The 18576-nt window shown below is 37.7% G+C and overlaps 1 protein-coding gene across 1 annotated transcript in view; it reads left to right on the forward strand.

The window, feature by feature from the left end:
• HSF5 (heat shock transcription factor 5) overlaps window positions 1-18576 on the forward strand; it is a 61638-nt gene that overhangs the window by 16695 nt on the left and 26367 nt on the right. Inside the window, exons 3-5 of the mRNA XM_023203974.1 lie at window positions 5437-5531; window positions 9071-9592; window positions 11244-11421. Coding sequence (XP_023059742.1) covers window positions 5437-5531; window positions 9071-9592; window positions 11244-11421 — 795 coding nt within the window. The remainder of the gene's footprint in view (window positions 1-5436; window positions 5532-9070; window positions 9593-11243; window positions 11422-18576) is intronic.

The raw sequence follows: 18576 nt of genomic DNA on the forward strand, positions 1-18576 counted from the left end.
AGGCACACACCACCACACCCAGCTAATTAAAACACATTTTTTTTTTTTGGTACAGCTAGGGTCTTGCTGTTTTGCCCAGACTGGTCTCAAGCTCTTGGCCTCAAGTGATCCCGCTGCTTAGCTTCCTGAGTTGCTGGGATTACAGGCCTGAGCTACTGTACCTGTCCAACAGCTGTCTTTTAAATGGCCCTAGAAGGCTGGGTGCGGTGGCTCAAGCCTGTACTTCCAGCACTTTGGGAGGCCGAGGCAGACAGGATCACTGGAGGTCAGGAGTTTGAGACCAGCCTGGCCAACGTGGTGAAACCCCATCTCTACTAAAAATACAAAAAATATTAGCCAGGCATGGTGGCACACACCTGTAGTCCCAGCTACTTGGGAGGCTGAGGCAGGACCATCACTTGAACCTGGGTGGCTGAGGCTGCAGTCAGCCGAGATTGCGCCACTGCACTCTAGCCTGGGCAATGGATCAAGACCCTGTCTCAAAAAAGTAAATAAGCCTAGATATTAACACTTTAAAGGCTAAATAAGAGAATTTGTAAGAATATAAGCTTTCCCCCAAGACACGCATGATATTTTTAATTTTTATTAGAAAATATATATCTGGCCAGGTGTGGTGGCTCATGCCTGCAAACCCTACACCTTCAGAGGCCGAGAGGCAAGAGGATTGCTTGAAGTCTGGAGTTCGAGACCAATCTGGGCAACAGAGCAAGATTGTGTCTCAAAAAAAAGAAAAGAAAGAAAAGGGAAAAAAAAAGAAAATATCTATCCATCTTGGCATGCAGTGCTAGGTTTAAAAATATATGTATGTGTGTGTGTATATATATATGTGTGTGTGTGTGTGTGTGTGTATCTCCTATCATTTAAGATTTTTCTGAATTGGCCCTTGGGCAAAAAGAGTTACTGATTGTTGTTTTAAAGTACATTTAAATTCTATAGGTGTGATCTTTAGGCTTCTAATCCTACATTAATGTACATAAATATAGAATATAGAACTATAAGAGGTTTTTGGTGCTGTTACTCTTGTTCTCAGGCAGTCTGTATTGCTTCTCTGAAAGTACTTGATTTTGTGCTTATGGGAAAGAGGCACTTAGCACCAAGAATCTCTCTCTGTCCTCTGCCAGAAGAAACTAAGCAAAAATACAATCATATTTACCTTTTTAAAAAATTGTGAAACAATATACGTAACATAAAACTTAACCACTTTAACTATTTTTCAGGGTACTGTTTTGAGGCATTAAGTACATTCACCATCACCACTGTCTATCTCCAGAACTTTTTCATCTTCCCCAACTGAAACTCTGTACCTGTTAACCACTAACTGCCCATTAGAGAATGCCAATCTGTCCCTGAGGTGGAGAGGTTGTCCCTAGCAACCACCATTCTGTTTTCTGTCTCTATGAATTTGACTATTCTAAATATCTCATATAAGTGGAATCATATATTTAATATATAAATTTACCATCTTTTTTTTTTTGAGATGGAGTCTCACTCTGTCACCCAGACTGGAGTGCAGTGGTGCGATCTTGGCTCACTGCAACCTCTGCCTCCCAGGTTCAAGCGATTCTCCTGCCCCAGCCTCCTGAGTAGCTGGGATTGCAGGCGTGTGCTACCATGCCCGGCTAATTTTTGTATTTTTAGTAGAGACGGGGTTTCACCATGTTGGTCAGGCTGGTCTCAAACTCCTGACCTTGTGATCTGCCCGCCTTGGCCTCCCAACGTGCTGGGATTACAGATGTGAGCCACCGTGCCTGGCCAAATTTACCATCTTAACCATTTTTAAATATACAATTCATTGACACTACTTACATTCACAATATTGTGCAACACTCACCATTGTTTCCAAAACTTTTCATCACCCCAATGAAACTCGGTACCCGTTAAGCAATAGTTTCCCCCAACCCCTGGTAATCTCTAATTTATTTTTTGTGTATATGAATTTGACTATTCTAGGAACCTTACATGAGGAATCATATAATATTTGTCCTTTTGTGACTGGCTTATTTCACTTAATGTCTTTAAGATTCATCTATATTATAGTATGTGTCAGAATTTTCTTGCTTTTAAAGGCTGGATAATATTCCATTGTATATGTGTAACACATTTTGTTCATCCACTCATCTGTTGATGGATACTGAGTTGCTTACTTCTTTTGACTGTTGTAAATTCTGCTACGGTGAACATGGGTGTACAGATATCTTTTCAAATGCCTGCTTTCACTTTGAGGTATAAACTCAGAAGACCTTTTCTTTACCTCACCATAAATGAGGAGATACTGGGATTCTAGTTGCTGTAGGAACTTATCTTGAAATTAAATATACTATTATGATGTTTTTTTCTTTGGAACATTTATATTATGGGGTATTTTCTCACTGTTGACATTATACTATTCTGGAGTAGATTCAAATTCAAAATATTTTAATTCTATATTTGAATCACTTCCGTAGGATAAAGTACATTAACTTGTTTGCCTCACCTATAGCAGGAGCAATAATTTTTAGTAACTCTGGCTTAACATTTTTATTACTTAGAAATTTTTTGAAAATGTCATTAATGCCTATATTTATATCTGAAATGGAATTCTTTTAATTATTTTTAGTTTTTCTTTCTACATGGAATTTAATGCCTCAACTGAACACTGCCTTCAGGAAGACACTGAAAGTTCTTTATGCAGATGAATGTATCTTAGGACATAGTGATAAACTAAGTTTTATAAATGTCAGTGCTTTCATAATGCACAGTAGATTATTTTTTCATATACTAGGCACATAGTCAAATTTCTATGCCTAAGTTTTCATATTCAGTAAACTTACTAATACCTTTGTTCTATTTTGTTGACTATACAAAATAGGACTACAGTGGTAAGGAATAGCCATTGAGGAATCTTTTTGGAGTGTAATCTGTTGAAGTCCTCATTTTCTTCATACAGGTACTGTTTTGCTTTCCATTTGTTCCTGGATACTTTAAAGAGCATTTACTTTTTTGCTGTTTCCTGAGAAACCAACTCAGCTATCAAGCTATCAAAAATATATTAACATATTCTCTGTTATATATTGTAGTTTATTTCTCTGAGAAATTTATTTTAAAGTACATTTTTACACCTATTGAAAATGTGTAAACAATGGAGTCAGAAACTTCCAAACAATAAAACTAACACCTTTTATTGATTTATTTGTAACAAAACACTGCTTTTTGGTACTCTGATGGAATGGACCTGCAGCTCCCAAGTCTTTCTCTACCGCTAGGTGGCTAGATTTTCCTTAGCTGCTGTAACTCTAGGGGAAAAAGAATTTTTTTTTTTTCCCTTCCGCAGTTTTGGCAAGCTCTGCAGATCTTGCTTGATGTTTAGCTATTTGGATTCGATTTATTTCCTAGGATATTTGTGCTGTCAGACACTTTGGGAAATCTAATTCAAATCTAAAACATTTAATATATATATATTTGAATAACCTTCAAAGGATCAAATCTAAGAACCTGTTCAGCTAACCCATGTTGGAAATGATAACAACTTGAATTTTATGAGGCAATCTTAGTAATATATGGCTTTTTAAAGTCACCGAAATTGTTAAAAAATATGTCATCCAAAAAAAAACCTTTGTATTTCTGTCTGAACTGTAATTTTGCCCATTATTTCAAGTTTTCTTTCTGTGTGCAAAATTTAGTGTTTAAATTGCTCATGATACAAAGAGAAAATATTTATTTCTACTGTATCTTCATGGACTTCTGATGTTTTAGAAATCAATATTCATGGAGAAATAGGGAAGCATTTCGGTTAATTTTTTTATAATCCTTAGGTCAATTTACCTTTAAAGATTAAATAATGAGATTAGTAATTTTATTAGCACACTCAAAATATGAAAAATGTGGACATAAAAAGGGAGAGTTGCCACCTTATTGGTAAAGACACCTTTAAAGATATTCGGCAAGTAGAATTCTAGTAAAACTACACATGTTACATTTCAGGAAGAGGGTTTAGCTTCGGGAATTATTGTGAGATATATACAAATTCTTTTTTGGACATAGGGTCTTACTGTGTCACCCAGGCTGGAGTGAGGGGCACAATCACAGCTCACTGCAGCCTCTACCACCTGGGCTCAAATGATCCTCCCACCTCAGCCTCCCGAGTAGCTGGGACTACAGACATTTGCCGCCATGCCTGGCTGATTTTTGTATTTTTTGTAGACATGGGGTTTCACCATGTTGCCCAGGCTGGTCTCAAACTCCCGAGCTGAAGGGATTCACCTGCCTCAGCCTCCCAAAGTGCCGGGACTACAGGAGTGAGTACAGGAGTGAGCCACCACGCCTGTATTGTGGTATATTAAAGAGTGTGTGCTTTGGAGTTTAATAACTGACTCTGTCACTTCCAGCTTTGTTACTTTTGGCAAATTACTTAATATCACTGAGCTTTAGTTTACTTGTTTTGTAAAGGCAATATATGTAAAGCATTTACTACTGTGCCTGAAACAGGGTAGGTGCTCAACATACATCATCCTCTGTTTAATCCACAGTTATGCTATTAATAACTGATTCTCACTTATACTGGAGAGTCTCTACAAAAAAGCAGACTCAACCTATTATTAAGACTGCATCTGTAAGTTACTTTGCTAATACCAAGAGTTCAGTCTTTTCACAGTGTCCTGACTATAAAGGGAAAGTTTTGAAAAGCTTCAGTTAAAATAATAGCAGCTAACACTTATTGATTGCTTACTTGATTGCTTACTGTGTACTAGTACTCTTCCAAGTTCTTTATGGATATTAGCTCATTTGTTCCTCATAACAACCATATTTGGTAGGTCCCATTATTCTGTTGTTATCTCTATTTTAATGGGATGCAGAAACTGAGGCACACAGAGATTAACCTTGCTCAAATTTACACTGGGCTGTAAAGCCAGGCTGGTGGAGCTGGTTTCCAAAACCAGGCAGTCTGGCTCAATGATCTGCATTCCTAACCACTTGCCTAAATGATTAAAACATTTTTGTATACATTTCTACTGGATGCATTGTTTAATGGTGGAACACTTGGAGAATATTTCATGCTTATTTTACTCTTTTAAAACACTCCACCCTCCAAATAGTGGTTACTGTTGAAATGATTGAAATACTTATTTTGGAATTTCAATATATTCCTCTATTTTCAATAAAATGAAATTACTTTCAATGAAAATATATGTTTGGTTAGAAAGATAACAAAATGCTTAGGTGTTAAATCATTTACAAAAGTAGACATTAGACATGACCCTTTTAAAGACCTTTAAAATTATTTTGTTACTGTGTTGTTTTCAATAAATAACATCACCTAATTGGACTAAATATTTTGTTAGACATACAAAGGAAGTTCTTCAAATTTGGATTTCTTTCCAGGTTGAAAGAGGGGAGCTCCTTGAATGCTATAGAAGTGTATTGTGGTTGATGGCTTTTCTGTGTTTGAATTTGTTCCAGCTGTGCTACAGTGCTGTTCTCCTACCCACATGGATGCTCTAAGTAGTTGTGTCACTCCCACTGCCTCTTCCTATGCACACTGCAACTACTTCCAGGTAGGAGTCTTGCAACCGTGGCCATGCTCTGCACTTCATGTGCGATTTTATCGACCTTGCAAAATTTCAAAGTGTAATTTTATATTAATGAGTAACCAGAAGTAAGCTGTGGATTAATGGGTTTTTTTTTCTCAGTTCTTAAAAAAAAAAGAGAGAGAGAATTGATATAAATAATATCTCAGAATTCTTCTAGGCCAGAACTGTTCAATATAGTAGCTACTAGCCACATGTGGCTATTTAAGCTAATTAAAATTACATGAAAGTTAAAAATTCCTCAGTTATACTAGCCACATTTCAAGTACTCAATAGTTTCATATGGTTATTTAAATTAAAATTAAATAGATTTAAAAATTATTCCATACTTCAAGTAGACACATTTTGAGTGCTCAGTAGTTTCATATGGCTTATGGCTACTGAATTATACAGCACAGATCTAGAACATTCCCATTATTACTGCAAGTTGTTTTAAACAGTGCTGTTCTGGATTTTTCCAAGGTAAAATGAATACCAGATAAACTAGACAAGTACATAAGTCATCAAATGACAGATTCTTCCAAGTTGATACAGATAATTAGACTTTTCTTTTTAAGGAGAAAGGAGAAAAATATCAAAAATGAGAAATTTAAATGGTGGCCCACTTTATCCATAGCCCATATGTTGTAAACACCATAGTGGTTCAGCATCCCTTATTCAAAATGCCGGGGACCAGAAGTGTTTCAGATTTTGGATTTTTTCAGATTTTGGATTTTTTCAGATTTTGGAATATTTACAAAAACATAATGAGATATCTTAGGGATATGACCTGAGTCACATAGTTTAAAGGTAATTTCATACAATATTTTTTGTAACTTTGTTCATGTAACAAAGTTTGCGTTGTGCTTTTGTGCTGGAATTTTCTACTTGTGGTGTCATGCCAGCACTCAAAAAGTTTCAGGTTTTGGAGTATTTGGGATTTTGGAATTTTGGATTAAGGATGCTCAACTTTTACTTCAAATATCTTCTCATTATTTCTTAGGAGACACTTGCTTGGAGTTAAATGTTTTATATAGCTATTTTAAGGATACTTTTAAATTCCATGCTTTGTATTTTTATGCTATAACTGCTAAAGATTAGAATTGCGTGTTTGCCTTGGATAAGCATCTAGCCAAGATAGTTTCAGTTCTTAAGAGAATATCTTACTAGTGGCATTAGCGTACTCAAAAGAACATTCCTTTTTTTTTTTTTTTTTTTTTTTTTTTGGAGAAAAATCTACATAGGATGTCAAATTATAATCAGGTTGTTGTTTGAAGAGTATAGGATGAGGTCAAGGGGACTTAGCTGGCCCTTTTTCATGGCTGATATGATCAAGCATGATATCCCAGTCCATTCATCTTCACTGGAGGGACACACCTAATCCCACAGTTAGATGCTCTTGTTTGTGGGTCCAGGCACTCTCTTCTGTGGATCATACTGGAGATACTTTGACAGTGTTTATATCTTGATTATGTTGTGTGCTAAATGAAACATTTTAATAAAGACTTTTTCTTGTTATAGAGACAGTATATGGCCATGTGTGGTGGGTCATGCCTTATAATCCCAGATCTTTGGGAGGCCATGGTGGGAGGATTGTTTGAGGCCAGGAAATTGAGATGAGCCTGGGTAACATAGTGAGACCTTATCTCTTAAAAAAAAAAATGAAAGACAGAAAGAAAAAGGAGGGAGGGAGGGAGGGAGAGAGGGTGGGTTAGTTGGGTATAGTGGCGTGTGTACCTTTCATCCTAGCTTGGGAGGAGTCTGAAGAGTTTGAGGCTATAGTGAGCTATGATTGTGCCACTGTATTCCAGCCAGTGCAACACAGTGAGACCCTGTCTCCAAAAAAAAAAAAAAAAAAAAATCTGCCAGGCGCAGTGGCTCATGCCTGTACTCCCAGCACCACTTTGGGAGGCTGAGGTGGGTGGATCACTTGAGATCAGGAGTTCAAGACCAGCCTGGCCAACGTGGCGAAATCCTGTCTCTACTAAAAATACAAAAATGAACTGGGCATGGTGGTGGGCACTTGTAATCCCAGCTACTCAGGAGGCTGAGGCAGGAGAATCGCCTGAATCTGGGAGGCAGAGGTTGCAGTGAGCCAAGATTGTGCCATTGCACTCCAGCCTGAGTGACAAAAGCGAAACTCTGTCTCAAAAACAAAACAAAAAATTTTAAAAAGAAGACAATACATGTTCATCATAGGAAAATAGAGATAAGCACACATAAAATTTTGAAATAGAAAAATGGGAAGGTGTTCCAGATTCCAACCCAAAAATAAATGCAATTGGTTTAGTTGGGCTGTAGGTATGGGTGAGAGAGTGTGTGCATGGTCAGTACATTGTAATGTTTAAGAGAAAGAGTTCTTGAGTATGGCAAACCTAGGCTTGAAACCTGGCTCTGTCAGTTATTTCATTGTAACTTTGGGTAAATTAGGAAGTTTCTGGACCTCAGTTTTATCATTTGAAATGGAGATTATCACATTTCACCAGGCTCTTTTGAAGGTTGGATGAAATCTATATAAAGCACTTTGCATGTGCTTGGCACATAGTAATAACTCAATAAATGGTGCTATTGGCTATAGTCACTTAGTGCTTATACCATTTGAATTTGCATTATTTGGCATTAGTGGCCTTCTGAAAATCATTGACAATCTTTGTTAATGAGTGTGTTTAGCAACGTCAACTCACTGCATACTTTCTTTAATCATAGCTCTTCTGTATTTTAAGTTTATAATCTGATATATCAGATATCTGTTTATAATCTGATATAATCAACAAACATTTATTGAATGCCTACTCTGTGCAAAGCTCTTCATTGGGCAACATCAATTCATTTCATGTTTTCTGTAATCATTCTTCTGTATTTTATGTTCACAGATCTTTATCACCAAACATGTATTAAATGCCTACTCTCTGCATAGTAGTATATATAAGAGAATATGTCTTAAAGATGTAAATCTAAAAGCAGCAGCCATTTTAGTCTATTGCTTTATTATTAAAAATAAATAATCCCAGGAAACAAAGGGCATTTGATATTCCATCCATTTTTCCCCATATTATTTGGAACAGAATATTAGTACCACTCCCTGAATCTGTAGAAGGATTGGTAGACTTTTGAGCATCCTGTGTTTGAAATTTCCTTACTGCATTCTTAAAACAGTATATGATAGATACAAATTATGTTTTTGTCTGTCAGCCTTTGTGGAAGAATTTGATGTATAGATGCTTTCTCAGCAAATAGGTATTTGGGTACTATAGCTTTTGATTTTGTATAGTTTAACCCTAAGAATTATTGACCCATTGAAGTGTTAAACTTAGTAGAGTGGTTGACATGTAGTATATACTAAGTAAATGCTAACAGTAGATTTGAAGCTACTATTGCTGAAAAGTAGATTAGTGTCTAGGTTTTCTTAGTGATCTTTAAGTTTAATCTATTTATGTTTAGCATTCATCAGCCTAAATATTGTAGCTTTCCTCCTTAATCTCATTTTTGATTTTCTATCCAAACAGTTATATCTTTTCTTTTCCCAGAATCCTTCAATGCAATCCTCCTATCCAGTTGAATTTTTGCCTTCCAATTGGCCCTGCAGTACTACTGATGAAAATAAAAAGACAGAAGTAAACCTAGAGGCTGTCTTTCAGATAGTAGATGAGTTGCATTCCTCCCCTAAATTGGAGATGGTAAAGGTGGAGCCTGTTGAGAATCAGTGCCCAACATCTCAATCTAACAGAGGCCAACACATTCTAGCTAATTCTAACAACAGCAATCCATGTTCTTCAAGTCAGGCTAGCCAGCTGGAGCCACTTACTCCTGTAGGCTCAGATATTATGTCTTTTGTGGTTGGAACAGAACAAGCAATTGCCTGCTCTCTACCACAGTCACCTGAGTACATCTATACCATCCACACAGCTCAGCCTGTTGAAAATAGCACAATACAGGAATCTGCAGCCATCCAGCAAGCTCATGTCAAACTGAAGGAGCACCTAAATCATAATCCATCTCCATCTTCAGTAGTATTTGTGCAGGAAGGGCCACCATTCAGCACACACCAGGTAAGGAGGCAAAGAAAAAAATCCTAATAAAGCTCAAAGTACCTAGTACTTCTGCTAAAGACTATTCTAGTGGAGAGTTTGTTCAGATTTTATTTGGGTTTAATACCAGTTCATTATGGTTTCCAGGAGGATCATGTCCCAGTGGTTCTACACAAAAGATTCAGAAAGAAGTTACCTTAACCTTTAAGCATCCTCTCATTATATTATGCATGGTCTGAAGTCAACCTCTAAAGAGAGGTTGTCTAATTGAGCACTGTGGTATAAAGTTTATTTTCATGTTATAAACATCCCTTGAGTTTTTGCTTCCTATCTTAATTTGAATAGATTAGATATGCCTGGCCGATAATTCTGTTACCCAGGAGGGATGGTTTATTTGACAGACATTATGAGGACTTTCCTAGCCATTTGTAGCACAGAGGTAAGGAGATGGTTGGAGGTCTTTTCTAACTTTATTACAGCATCATTGAACTGTAGCTTGTGAGCATACTGTGTTTGAATTTCCTTACTAATATCTGCACTCCTAAAGCAGAAGGTAAAGGCTAATTCCTTTATTGCCACCAGTTTATTACAAGAAAATGAATAAACTTTAATTCTCAATAATTAGTAAGAATAATTCATCAAAAGTACATCCACAGAAACAACATCAAATAGCACCTGTTCTCATTTTATAAGAGGAAGCTAAATAATGTGTACACACTGGACATACAATGTGGAATAATAGACATTGGAGACATTGGAGATGTGGAAGGGTGGGAGAGTGGGAGGGGGAACAGAGATGAGAAATTACTTAGTGGGTACACTGTACACTATTCACTCAAAGCCCAGACTTCACCACTATGCAGTATATCCATGTAACAAAATTGTACCTGTACCCCTTAAAATAATACCCAAAAAAATCCAAGTTAAAAAAGAATTTTTTTTTTTGAGATGGAGTCTCTCTCTGTCACCTAGGCTGGACTGCAGTAGTGCAATCTCGGCTCACTGCAGCCTCTACTTCCTGGGTTCAGACGATTCTTCTGCCTCAGCCTCCTGAGTAGCTGGGACTACAGATGCCCACCACCACGCCCAGCTAAGTTTTTGTATTTTTAGTAGAGATGGGGTTTCACCATGTTGGCCAGGCTGGTCTCAAGCTCCTGACCTTGTGATCCACCCACTTCAGCCTCCTAAAGTGCTGGAAGTACAGGTATGAGCCACCACGCCCAGCCTACCAAAAAACTTTTTAAAAATTAACTAGCACCTGTAGTCCTAGCTACTCAGGAGGATCACTTGAGCCCAAGAGCTTGAGGTTACAGTGAGCTATGATTGTACCACTGTACTCCCACCTGAACAACAATGTGAGACCCTGCCTTAAAACAGCAACAACAAAAAAAAACCAAAAAAACAAAAAAAACCCTGTACTTTTGTAAGTTAAAAAAAAATCAACAAGCTTCATGGGAGATATTCCTCTGATCATAAGTAAATGTTTTAGCTCCATATACATTTTAGTAGTTTGTGTATGGAGAAAGGTATAGTTTCATTTATAAGAATGAAGAGCCTTATAAGCTTGTTTGTTGGATCATGTTCCTATACTAGAACTCCTCTGATAAAATATCTTAACTTTTAGCAGATATTTGGAGGAAATCTCAATTAATGAATGGGTTTAATATTTTAGGTGGATGCCAATATAAAATGCCAGACCAGTTCACGTGAGAATATCTTGCCTTCAGAACAAATGGGATTCCTCATTTCAGAAATGGGGCCTGCTAGCAAGCCTAGCAAAGACACAGGTTTAGCCACTCCAGCCAGATACAGAGAGCACAGAAGCAACTCACAACAAGGAAAGTCCCCTGGTAAGGATTATTGTGCTCTAGAATGCCAGAAGTAGAACCATGCTGTAGAATTAATATATGAATGACAGTTTTTCTGGGTCTCCATTTATTATTCATAATTGTATTATACCTGTCACATTGCTATTTTTACATAGCTATAATTTTAACTCTATATTTGTTCTTAATTATCTTTGTAAAGTATGTAATAGTTATTTTCCTAATATTACATATAATGATTTGGGCTTTGAAAAATATAGAACATATTAAGAATAAGCAAAGGAATTTAGATTATTTAACTTGGAGAAGGCAAGGATGAAGGATGATTTAATAACTATCCTAGATGCCAGACTTCGAAATTGTAGTTGTACTTGTTCTGTTATTAACAGACTCTAGGACAAGAGGGCATGTACTTATATTGTGACAGGAGAAAATTAGATGGAAATTTAGGATATTATCCTGAGCGTATTATAAAGGTACTGTAAAGTATGACCCTATACCAATGGTTTGTTTTTCTTGTAGTTTGTAAGAACTCAGAGTAAGTGATTGTTTTAGGGACATATAGTTGCTTCTAATATGACAAAATCATGTTTTTTGAAGAAAATAGTAACATCTAATAAAACATGTATTTTATATGATCCAAAGATCAAGTTACCAAAGTCTGCAGTGCACAATTTCAATATTCTAGAATTACGTGCATGTCAGGGGCATGCAGTGCAGGCAGAATTAACCAGGACGAACAATCATTTTAACCTACAGTAATTTGAAAAATGTTGAGAACTTCTGTGAAAATTTTTCCAAAAAGTAAATTAATAGTGATATGATCATAGATCATAGTGTAGCTCAGATTCATAGGGTTCTTTCTACAAAATGTCTTTTAGGCTAAAAACTATCCATCATTTGTTCACTAAACTTAGCTTGCACGCCTTTAGTTGACTATATATTCCAATCCATCATTAAAGATTAAAGATTTCTCACCACTGAAGATGTTTAACACAATGGCATGAGCCTTGAAGGCAATTTAGATGAGAGAAGGGCAGGAACTAATATTTACTGTACCCATTTTTATGCCATATGACAAACTTGATGGAAGTGGTATTGTCATTTTAAACTTCAGGAAATTTAGGCTTAGAGCAAGTAACTTGTTCAAGGTCACATATAAATTTGTTTACGTTTTTCATTTTTTCAAGACAGAGTCTTGCTCTGTTGCCTGGGCTAGAGCGCAGTGGCACGATCTTGGCTCACTGCAGCCTCCTCACCTCATGGGTTCCAGTGATTCTTGTGCCTCAGCCTCCCAAGTAGCTAGGACTACAGGCATGTGCCACCACACCTGGCTAATTTTTGTATTTTTAGTAGAGATGGGTTTTCACCATGTTGGCCAGGCTGGTCTTGAACTCCTGGCCTCAAGTGATCCGCCCACCTCAACTTCCTAAAGTGCTGGGATTACAGGTGTGAGCCACCACGCCTGGCCCTTTTTTCTTTTCTTTTCTTTTCCTTTCCTTTTTTTTTTTTTTTTTTTTGAGACAGAGTCTTGCTCTGTTGCCCAGGCTGCAGTACGATGGCACCATCTCCGCTCACTGCAACTTCCACCTCCCACATTCAAGCGATTCTCCTGCTTCAGCCTCTTGAGTAGCTGGGATTACAGGCGCACTCCACCACGCCTGGCTAATTTTTTTATTTTTAGTAGAGACAGGATTTCTGCCATGTTGGCCAGGCTGATCTCAAACTCCTGCCCTCAGGTGATCTGCCTGCCTTGGCCTTCCACAGTGCTGGGATTGCAGGCATGAGTCACTGCGCCCAGCTGCCTTTTTTCATTTTTTATGGAGACAGGGTCTCACTATGTTGCCCAGGCTGGTCTTGCACTCCCACACTCAAGCAGTCCTCCTGCCTTGACCTTTCAAAGTGCTGGAATTAACAGGCGTGAGCTACGATGCATGGCTAGTCTTGTATAAATTAATATTGCTAATATCCTACCCTACGTTGTCTGCCTGTAGAGCGCATATTCTTTCCTTTTCATTTTTTATTGTGTTGAACACGTAATATAAAATTTATCATTTTAACCATTTTTATTTTTAATTTATAATTTAAATGTAATTGTACATATTTATGAGGTACAATGTGATTTTTTGACACATGTATACATAGTGTAATAATCAAACTGAGATAATTACCATATCCATTACTTTAAACATTTATCATTTCTTTGTGGTGATAACTCTCTAAACCTTTTCTTCTAGCTGTCTTGAAATATACACTACATTGTTGTTTGCTACAATTATTCTACTGTGTAATAGAATACCAAAACTTATTCTTCCTATCTAACTACAACTTTTAACCAACTTCTCCCAGTCCCCCACTTTCCTACCTTCCCCAGCCTCTGGTATTTACTATTCTACTCTCTTCTGTGAAATAAACTTTTTTAGCTTCCATATATGAGTAATATTATGCAGTATTTGTCTTTCTGTGCCTGACTTATTTCACTTAACGTAACGTTCTCCAGGTTCACCTATGCTGCCAAAAATGACAAGATTTCATTCTGTTTTATGGCTGAATCGTATTCCATTGTATATGTAAATATACACACACACACACACACACATACATACATACATATGCAGTGGAATACTATTCAGCCGTAAAACAGAATGAAATCTTGTATGTTGAAGAGACATCTCCACACCCATGGAGAAATATGTATATATGTATATACACACATATATACACACATATATGTATATATACATATATTTTTGTATATATACATATATGTGTGTATATATGTGTATATATGTATGTATACACATATATATATCTCACATTTTCTTCATCTGTAGATGCATATTTAGGTTGATCCATATCTTGGCTATTGTGAATAGTGCTGTGGTAAACATCGGTGTGGAGATGTCTCTTCAACATACTGATTTCATTTTCTTTGGAGATGCATCCAGTAGTGGAACTGCTAAATTATATAGTGGTTCTATTTTTAATTTTTTAAGGAAACTTCATACTGTTTTCTATAATGTTATCCTAACTTACATTCCTACAAATAGTATATGAGTCCACTTTTCTCTGCATCTTTGTCAGCATTTGTTATTTTTTGTCTTTTTGATAGTAGCCATTTTAACTGGGATGAGGTGATATTGTGGTTTTGATTTGCATTTCTCTGATGATTGGTGATATTGAGCATTTTTCCATATATCTGTTGGTCATTTGTGTATCTTCTTTTGAGCAATGTCTATTCAGGTCTTTTGCCCATTTTTTAAATTAGACTGTTTTTGTTTTTGTCTTTGTTTTGCTTCTGAGTTTCTTAAATTCCTTATGTATTCTGCATATTAACCTTTTGTCAAATGTATAGTTTGCAAATACTTTCTCTCTTTTTGTAGGTTGTCTCTTCATTGTATTGTGTCTTTTGCTATGCAGAAGATTTTTAGTTTGATATAATCCCATTTGTCCATTTTTGGTTTTGTTGCCTGTGCTTTTGAGGTCTTATCCAAAAAGTCCTCAGCCTCCCAAGTAGCTGGGATTACAGGTGCCCACCATCATGCCCAGCTAACTTTTGTGTTTTTAGTAGAGACAGGGTTTCACCATGTTGGCCAAACTGATCTCAAACTCCTGACCTCAAGTGATCCGCCCACCTCGGGCTCCCAAAGTGCTGGGATTATAGTCATGAGCCACTGTGCCTGGTCTCCTTTATCATTTTTTATTGTTTTTTACTTAAAGTCCTTTTTTTTTTTTTTTTTTGAGATGGAGTTTTGCTCTTGTTGCCCAGGCTGGAGTGCAATGGCGTGATCTTGGCTCACTGTAACCTCTGCCTTCCAGGTTCGAGTGATTCTCCTGCTTCAGCTTCCCGAGTAGCTGGGATTACAGGCCTGCACCACCACGCCCAGCTACTTGGGAGGCTGGAGTGCAGTGGCAGTGGCACGGTCTTGGCTCACTGCAACCTCTGCCTCCCAGGTTCCAGTGGTTCTCGTGCCTCAGCCTCCTGAGTAGCTGGGATTACAGGTGCCTGCCACCACACCCAGCTAGTTTTTGCAGTTTTTGTAGAGACAGGGTTTCACCATGTTGCCAGACTTGTCTTGAAATCCTGACCTCTGGTGGTCCACCCACCTCAGTCTCCAGAAGTGTTGGGATTACAGGCATGAGCCACTGTGCCCGGCCCATTGTGTGCATATCTTTATAGATGAAGTGAGTTTCCTATAGGTAGCAAATAGTTGGGTCTTTAAAAAAAAATCCATTCAGCCATTCTATGTCTTTTAATTGGAGAATTTAGTCCATTTATATTTAAGGTTATGATTTACAGGTAAGACTCATTGCCTGTAATTATTACAAAATTATTACCATTTTGTTAGTTCTTCTGTGTTTTATAACTCCTTTCTTCCTTTCCTACACTTCCTTTGTGGGTAAGTGATTTTCTTTGGTAGTTTATTTTAATTCCTTGCTTTTTATTTTTAGTGTATTAGTTATGGATTTTGTTTATGGTTACCACAAGGCCTACAAAAAACATCTTATATTTTATTTTAAACTGATGACAACTTGACTTTGATTGCAAAGAAAAGAAAAGAAAGAAAAAAACAAAAAACCCTTAAACTCTATACTAACTCCATCCCTCTTCACCCTTTGACTTCTGGATGTCTCAGTTTACATCTTTTTATATTGCCTATATCTTAACAAACTGCTATAGTTATTATTTTAATCTTTCTTCTTTTTTGTAGTTATTATCTTAAATAGTTTTGTCTTAGGCTTTACACTAAAGAAATCAATGGTTTATATATCACAATTACAGTATTAGGGTATTCTGAATGTCTCTGTATGCTTACTTTTATCAATAATTTTTATACTTTCAGATGTTTTTGCAGATTTTTTTATACTTTCAGATGTTGTTGTACATTTAACATTTATAGTAAAACATGTCTGATGGTGATGAATTCTCTCAACTTTTGTTTGGGAAAATCTTTATCTCTCCTTCATGTTTGAAGGATAGCTTTGCTAGGTATAGTATTCTTGGTTGACAAATTTTTTTTTTTTTCCTTCAACACTTAGAATACATCATCCCACTCTCTCTTGCCTGTAAGGTTTCTGCTGAGAAGTCTGCTGCCAGATGTACTGGAGCTCCTTTATGTGTTATTTGCTTCTTTTCTGTTGCTGCTTTTAGGATTCTTTCTTTGTTCTTGACCTTTAAGAGTTTGATTATTGCATGCTTTGAGGTAGTCTCATTTGGGTTGAATCTGCTTGGTGATCTCTGACCTTCTCGTACCTGAATATTTTTATCTTTCTCTAGGTTTAGAAAGTGTTCTGTTATTGTGTATTTCAGTAAGCTTTCCACCCCTTTTTCTTTGTTTATTCCCTCTTGAAGGCAATTGACTCTTGCATTTGCTCTTTGTAATTCTGTCCCATAGATCTCATAGGTATTCTTTGTTCCTTTTAGTTCTTTTTTTTCTCCTCTGACTGTGTATTTCCTTTTCTCTTTTCTTTTCTTCTCTCCCTCCCTCCCTCCCTCCCTCCCTCCCTCCCTCCCTTCCTTCCTTCCTTCCTTCCTTCCTTCCTTCCTTCCTTCCTTCCTTCCCTCCTTCCTTCCTTCCTTCTTCTCACTCTGTCACCCAGGCTGGAGTGCAGTGGCATGATCATGGCTCACTGTAGCTTCAACCTTCTGGAATCAGGTGATCCTCCCACCTCAACCTCCTGAGCAGCTGGGACTGCAGGTGCATGCCCCCATGCACAGCTAATTTTTATATTATTTGTAGAGATAATACAGGGTTTTGCTATGTCCAGGCTAGTCTCAATCTTTTGGGCTCAAGCAATTTGCCTGTCTCAGCTTCCCAAAGTACTGGAATTACAGGTGTGAGCTACCATGCCCAGCCTGACTGTGTGTTTTCAGATAGCTTATCATTGAGCTTATTGGTTCTTTCTTCTGTTTGATCAGTTCTCCTATTCAGACCCCCAAATGCATTTTTCAGTTGTTCTGTTATATTTTTCAGCTCCAGGGTTTCTGTTTGATTTTTTAAAATTATTTCAATCTCTTTCTTTAATTACACTGAGAAATTTCTGAATTGCTTCTCTGTGTTTTCTTTATGTTACTGAATTTCCTCAAAACAGCTATATTTAATTCCTGTCTGAGAAGTCATACATCTCTGTCTTTCCAGGGTTGATCACTGGCACCTTATTTAATTCCATTTGGTGAGGTTATAGTTCCCTGAATTTGTTTTTTTGTTTTTGTTTTTGTTTTTGTTTTGAGACGGAGTTTCACTCTTCTTGCCCAGGCTGGAGTGCAGTGGTGCGAGCTCAGCTCACTGCACCTTCCACCTCCTGGGTTCAAGCGATTCTCTTGCCTCCACCTCCCGAGTAGCTGGGATTACAGGAGTGCCCCACCATGTCCGACTAATTTTGTATTTTTAGTAGAGATGGGATTTCTCCATGTTGGTCAGGCTGGTCTCAAACTCCTGACCTCTAGTGATCTCTACCCTCCTTGGCCTCCCAAAGTGCTGGGATTACAGGCGTGAGCCACCACACTAGGCCTTTTTTTCTTTTTACTTTTTCTTTTTTTTTAGACAGAGTCTTACTCTGTTGCCCAGGCTGGAGTACAGTGGCATGATCTCAATTCACTGCAACTTCCACCTCCCAGGTTCAAGTGATTCTCATGTCTCAGCCTCCCAAGTAGCTGGGATTACAGGCATGTGCCAACACACCTGGTTAATTTTTTGTATTTTTAGTAGAGATGAGGTTCCTCCAGGTTGGCCAGACTGGCCTCAAACTCCTGGGCTCACGTGATCTGCCTGCCTCGGCCACCGAAGTGCAGGGATTACAGGCATAAGGCACTGCGCCCAGATGAATGTTCTTGATATTAGTGGACATTCATCGATATCTGGGCATTACAGAGTTAGGTATTTATTCCAGTCTGCAGTCTAGCCTTGTTTGTACCTGTCTTCCTACAGAGGGCCTTCCAGAAATTCAAAGAGGACTGCCTGTTGAGTTCCCTAAGCCTGTGGTCACTGCAACCACTCAGCAGCAGAGGGCACCCTAAGCCCACGTATGCTGCAGCTCTTGCAGACTCAGAACTTGAGGAAGATCAGGGAGAGTTCCCTGGGTTCTTAAGTAAAGTCCCCCTTCACTCTTCTCTTTTTCTCCCAAGTTGAAGGAGTTCCTCTCCATGCTTCATTTCCTGGAGTTGGGGGAGGGGTGACA

Source organism: Piliocolobus tephrosceles, chromosome 16 (genome assembly GCF_002776525.5).
Source record: "Piliocolobus tephrosceles isolate RC106 chromosome 16, ASM277652v3, whole genome shotgun sequence".
Classification (NCBI taxonomy): domain Eukaryota; kingdom Metazoa; phylum Chordata; class Mammalia; order Primates; family Cercopithecidae; genus Piliocolobus; species Piliocolobus tephrosceles.